Source organism: Centrocercus urophasianus, unplaced genomic scaffold (assembly GCF_019232065.1).
Source record: "Centrocercus urophasianus isolate 14NV4802_14NV808 unplaced genomic scaffold, USGS_Curo_1.0 seq_8, whole genome shotgun sequence".
In the NCBI taxonomy this organism is placed as follows: domain Eukaryota; kingdom Metazoa; phylum Chordata; class Aves; order Galliformes; family Phasianidae; genus Centrocercus; species Centrocercus urophasianus.
In genome coordinates, this window is record NW_024885421.1 from 325,040 (window position 1) to 331,453 (window position 6,414).

At 41.0% G+C, this 6,414-nt stretch overlaps 1 protein-coding gene across 2 annotated transcripts in view; it reads right to left on the minus strand.

Moving 5' to 3' along the window:
* The window catches only part of UNC13B (unc-13 homolog B), a 204,221-nt gene that overhangs the window by 38,035 nt on the left and 159,772 nt on the right, over positions 1-6,414 (minus strand). For both annotated transcript variants that reach the window (XM_042838404.1, XM_042838403.1), the window contains exon 26: positions 4,043-4,169. In XM_042838404.1, the coding sequence (XP_042694338.1) occupies positions 4,043-4,169 (127 nt within the window). The remainder of the gene's footprint in view (positions 1-4,042; positions 4,170-6,414) is intronic.

A 6,414-nucleotide genomic window follows, 5' to 3' on the forward strand; every position in this document is an offset into this window, starting at 1 on the left:
GAGCAAATTCATAAGCACAGCATACTAGATACCCTTAAATACTCTCTACGCCTTGAAATATGAAGCACATCAATGCTAATACAGGAAATTGTAACAGACAGTTACAACCAACAGCAACCTGTCCATGCAGCACCATTAGCAGAGACAGCAGCAGTGCAATGATGTCACAGACATTTGAGCTTTCCATCTTTCCAAAAACTTCCTTTTAAATGGCTGTTTAAGCTCTTTTTCAGTATTTGTGGGAGCTTACTGCAATTTTCTTGTGCTTTCAACATTCAGCTTTTAATTCCAATAGTGTGCTTTGAAGGTACAGATCAATCCTCTGAAGAGAACTGGGCAGTTTAGAAGGAAGCAAGAACACATCTTCTACCACTTTCAGAGCTCTGAGACAGTTGGTGCTTCACATCACGTAGCTCAGTGTACAGAGAGGATTACTTGTCTGTGACAGAAGCCACCATTTTGCTTCTGAGAAGTGAAACTACTTCCTGGCTATCATTCACCCTTGGTGATTGCACCATAGCCATAAGAAAGGGCCGTTCTTTGTTGAGAATAGACACTGCACATTTTTATGGCTACCGTACACTGTCATATCAAATGAACTGCACAGTCTTACCAAATTGTCTAGACAAAGGTAGTAAGGAAAATGTACAGTATGTTAGGGTGTTTTGGACAGGAAAAATTAGAAGGAAAAAAAAAAAAAGCTCTACTTACAGAAAGAGGTTTAATACAAATGTTCAAGTGCAAAATGAATCACTAGGGAAGGTCAGGAAATTCTGTATCTACATTTGTAAATCCAGTCCGAGCTTCGCCTTTTGCAGGCCAGTAGTAGAACACAAGAGTTAGAAATCATCTAATAAATTCTTCTGGTCCCTGGGCACAGTCAGAGCCAGAATGTGCTCTGAGCTGTAACGCAAACGTAGAGTTATCTTAGGCTAATAACCCCTAACTATTGGTTCTTGGACTGCAGAGCAAGTGAGGAGGGACTCCGGGGATCACAAAGACAATGTATCCAGAAAGATGTTCAAAATAATCTATCACAGAAACTAATAAAAATAATTCAATTTCATGCAGAAATAGCTCCAAAATGTTGTTATACAGCAAATTTCTTCTTCCTCTTGTCTGCTTCAATTATTGATCAAGGAGAAAACCCCATAATGACTCACACACCAGCACACAGGGCAGAGGCTCGTGGTGCTTTTATCACATTCTGTGCTTACAGGGGCCAGCATAGCGTGACTGGAGATTGTACAGCCAACCTCTCCAAATAGTGTTTGCATAGAAAACCCCTCAGTTCTGTCTGCATGGAGAGGCAGTGCTTTGTGCTTTGTGACTGAATGAAAGTTTGCCTTCTGGTTGCACAACAGTAACGCAGTACAAAAGGCTGCAATTACAGCTTGGCCATGAGCCTTGTGGCCATGGTTTCATGCTTCACAGGTGAGCTAAACTTGCTTGTTTGCTGTTCTGATGCATGTGCGTACTCTGTGGGCATTCAGTGGGCACTGGCAAGTGCAGAGACAAGAAGGCAGGCAGGATTTCGAAGAGTACAATAAGAAAACATTGTGTTTGATAGTAAGCCAGAAGAATAAGAGAGGATTTCAGAGACAGGAATGCCTTCCACCACCACTACCAGAGGAGGTAGTTACCAGTACAGCTACAACACTAGCTGCTTGCTAACATCAGTTATAAACAACACTTCTTTGCATACCTGAAAAGCTAGCTGCGTGGTTTGTTTTGTTTTCGGACGCTTCACAGTTTTCAGTTGGCATACAAAAAGTGAAAAAGGAAGTTCTGAAGATGCACTCTCAGCTATGTTGCTACTTCATTTTCAGAAACTGCTGCTGAATTTCAGAAAATAAAGGGAATACAAAACCTACAATGCTTCAGAGCCTTTACTTTCCACAGTAGTAGCCCAAGGATATAAAAAATGTGGTTTTGCTTAGTTTCAACAAGAAATGCAGGTTTTTGGATAACCGCTGCTATTCTTTGGATTGAGGCAATTCATCTTTATCTGAGTTTACTGGTGGGCACACATGACACATGGACCTTTATTTAAGAAAGCTTTAAGGCTTTTTAAAGAAACATAAGCGCTTCTTTGTCGCATGGATGATGGAGCGCTGGGACAGGTTGCCCAGAGATGCTGAGGAATCTCTCCTTGGAGAACTTCAGAAGCCACCTCGACATGGGCCCGGACACCCTGCTCTGTTGGGTGCTCTGTTGGAGCAGGGATTGGATCAGATGGACGCAGAGGTCCCTTCCAACCTCACTTATTCTGGGATTCTGTGAAGATCAAAAATGTTTGTGATGAAGCAAATTAAAGGGTTGCTGTAATTTATATGAAAGGTATATTTCAAAACAAGTTAAGGTCATTGTTGAAGTAAACAACTCTTGTGCTTGACAATGTGGCTACTGTACTAAAACATGTGTGAGGTAACAAGGGAGGCCAGTGTCTGCACAAGTACATGAGCTCCAGTGCTCATGTATACGAAAGTCAGAAGAGCAGAACAATTCTGCAGAAGACTGCAAAACAAAACTGAACACCATTATCCTGATTACACAGGAGAAGGAGATTAAGAAAATGTGATGACTTGCCCAGGACTGCACTGACTCAGTGGTACAAAAGGAACCAAGCTACTGAGACTGTTAGTCCAGCACCCTATTCACTGAATTAATGCCTCTCACTGAACTGATTTGCTAAGCAAGACCCGTGGCCCAAGCCAGCCAATTACACCAACTGCCTGAAGTCTTATTAGCACACAGATAATGCCAGGCTCAAGGCACTATGTGCAGTGGAGGATGAAGAAAGAATTCAAAACGCCAAACTGGAAACAGAACAAGCAAGATGTTCTTTAAAGAGTGCAAGTGCAAAGTGCTGCATTTGGACAGCTGTAAAGATGGAAAGAAAAACAAAGTAGGAAGCTGTTGAGGGCTTGGCTTGTGACCAACTGGAAACATCGCTGGTCAATGGTGGTAGTGAAGAAAGAAAAGAAAAAAAGGCTGCTACCATACTAGCATGTGAAAACAGCAGTAATGCCTGCAAGGCAAGGCAAGGTCTAGAAGAAACATCAGTGTCTAAGTCTAGGCGGTTTATGTATAGACACAGACAAGATGAAGAGGTGTGAGTAAATCTCACTTACAAGGAAGGATAGGAACATAAGAGAATAGGCAGAAGACGGGGAAAGGACATGAGAAACATTTTGTAAAAGAGGAGAAGTTTGTTTTTCACATCCAGGCTGGGAGAAAAGGATAAAACAAGCGCCAACTGAAGCAAGAAAGGTTTGGAGGAGAGGAGGTGGAGTGTGTTAAACCCCCCAAAACCACCAGAGGGATAACAGTAAAATGTGGAATAACTGTAATTGCAAGCTTCTGAAAAATTGTTAGACAAACATTGATCAGAAACAACCTACCTGCTTCTGCTTTAAAGCAGGGGAAGACCTTCAGCTACAGTATTCTTCCTTGGTTGATCATGAAAGGATCAAATTTTCTCCAGAGTTGAAATCTACTGCTTCTCTTTTAAAGTTAAATAGAACTTGTGAGCAATTGCTTAGAACAAGTTCATGTGTTTTCAACTGAACCACCCAGTCTTATAAAAAAGCAAAAGCATTTCCATTTCTCACAAATCCTGGTGTGTTTGTGCATATTTGTGTAACATTTACACAGAGAAATATACATACAGTACATATATATAAATACATATAGTAGATAAAGCTGTATCTACTAATACTAGAACATTAGCACCTGTCTAAAAGGCTGGTTCAAGGATCAACACTGTGAATACAAAATGGCTTAAAAGATTGTCCATATTACTGCTAAACCTTCTGAGATTTCTGGTAGAGGTTCTACAATAAGGTATTTATTTGTTTCAAGAACAGGAGCACAGAACACCAAGGAAGGGGAACAAAGATACGCATAAACACAGAGAAAAAGGAATGAATAAATGGTATATTTATGTACAGGCAGCCATAGGTGAACCAAATGTGTGCCCTGCGGATAACCAAGGAAGAGGTACATTGGGGATATACTATAGGAGGTAGAGCACACTCACGCTGGATATTCAGGCACTTTTCCCCTGAAGGCAGGCAGATCACGAACGTACTCGTTGTACAGCCACTTCACTTTGAAGTGTAAATTCATATAGTCCGCGCTCTTACACAGTCTGTGTTTCTCATGCTCTGTGAGGAAGGAAAAAGGCAGTTAGGTCTCCTTTTACCATTATCACTGTGTCAGGGACAGGAAGGTCTTATAAAACATGTCAGCAGTACGCAGTGGTTTTCAGGATGAAGCACCTACAGAGCCATAAAATCTTCACAGCACGGGATTTTGGCAAAGAACAGGGGTTCTCAATGGTTGACCAGCGAGGCTCAGGAGCCTGTTTGTGTGGTTCCTCTTAATCCATTCATTTGTGTAAGACTTTCTGGTTGTCAAAGCAATAAAAAGAGAGCAGTCTCTTATGGCCTTCCCATTTAACATATGACAGTCCAGATTTTATCTATGCAGGAAATAAATCTGGAATAGCAAATCTGTTCATTCTTGAATATAAATAAGGGCAATACAAATATCTTAACTACATTCCCCAAGAGGCAATAGTAGAAAGAATAAAGTTCTTCAGAGTTTGAAAATATAAATCACAAGGTAGTCCAGTCAAGTTGTGAAATTCTACACAAGTCCTCTCAAGTATTTTCAATAGAACTCTGAAATCCTCTCCTGCATGCATCTAACCTGCATTATGACACTGAGAAGCAATAGATGTGGAGTCAGTGGTGATCAGAGCTAATCTGATCAGCTTTATCTATAGCTGAATTCCCAGTGGGGCAAGGAATGTTGTAGGAAAGGCCTTTTTCTTTCCTACACCAAATGTACCCCCAAATACTCCATTTCATACCCACAGTATGGCCACAAATTGTTCTCTGGTATCACAGAAAGCAGTAACAGCATGTTATTTCATTGCCCCGCATTTCCTTCTGGTCTTGGTGCAGACAACTCCTCACCACCAGCTTGGTCTCCATTAGCTGTTATTATTTAACCTTACCTCTCCACAAACAAGTTACCTTTCCAACAATGCGTTTGAATGCTGTCTGCACAACCCAAAAGAGTTTGCTTGGTCACACAGTACACGAACTGTCTGCACATGCACCGGATTGTGCCTGAAGGGTCTCATCACCATGTGTATGGCAGGTAAGCAAGTCAGCTGCCACTCCTAGGTCTTCAGCACAAGAGAAACTACACCAGAGTTGGAAGATTATCTGAACTCGGCCTGGAGAAGTTCATGGCACTTGTCTTTCAGAAGAGAGCTGCTTTCTAACATGTACTGCCCTTCTGAGTGCAATGCACTGAAGCAACCCATATACATCTATCTACCTGAGCTGAGCTTCTTTCTCTTGCCAGGTTTCCTTAGGTCCTTGCACACACATTATGCCTGGACAACACAGTCCCTCTCTGTGTAACACACATACTTCCACAGTTCAACTCATCTCTTGAACTGCCGAAGTGCTTGCCATATTCAGCTTGTGTTTCACAGACATAATTTCCTTGGACCACTGTTCACCATTCTCTCTCTCAAGAAACACAAGTTCCACATCTTTGCCCTCAAGGACCTTCACAGCCTATATTCACACTACCGTCTCTCAGCTGTTGACTCCTACCTCTGATCAGCCCACAAGTCCCATTTTTATCCTGCTTGTTAAGTTCTCCCAAAAGCACCCCCATGCTTTCTCCCAAGCCACCCCATATGTACTTACAGGCAGCCTGGCAGATCTTTACGTAGGTGCATAACTCTTAAAGGGCATCACTGCTGATAATGTGTAAACAGGATCTAACTGCGTTAAAAAGTGCAGGCCTCTCTCTTAAGTTCGAATAGCCTAAATCTGGCACTTTGGTACAAGCAATATGCACATGTGAGCAACGCATGCTAAAGACAATTATCAGCAGAAGTTATGCCTTCATCATGTAACATGGTATAGCTTCCTTAGCAGTTACTGGAGAGGCAAGCTTTTCTCAAACATCATCTATTTTCACAAAAATGTAAATTTGTGCAACTGCACCAAAACATTCAAAAATCTTCTACATTTCGTTTGAAGCCTCTGTAACACGCACAAGAAGAAAGGCCAAATAAATTATGAATTATCCAACTGAAAATACAAAAACCAAAGAAATTCTCATGCATAATTATTCTACAAGCTCTGTCAACTCCCAAAGCAATGGAATACTCCAATGAGTTGCCTGCAAATCCCTTTAACAGCATAATGCAGATTTCCTTTTAATTCTTCTAATTCACTTTCAGCAGATCCACAAAGATGTAATCTCAAAAAAAAAAAAAAAAAAAAAAAAAAAAAGGAGAAAAAGAAAAAAAAAGATAAAAAAAAAAAGGGAGATATAAAAAAAGAAGTGGAGGTAAAAAGAAAAAAAGAAAAAAGGATG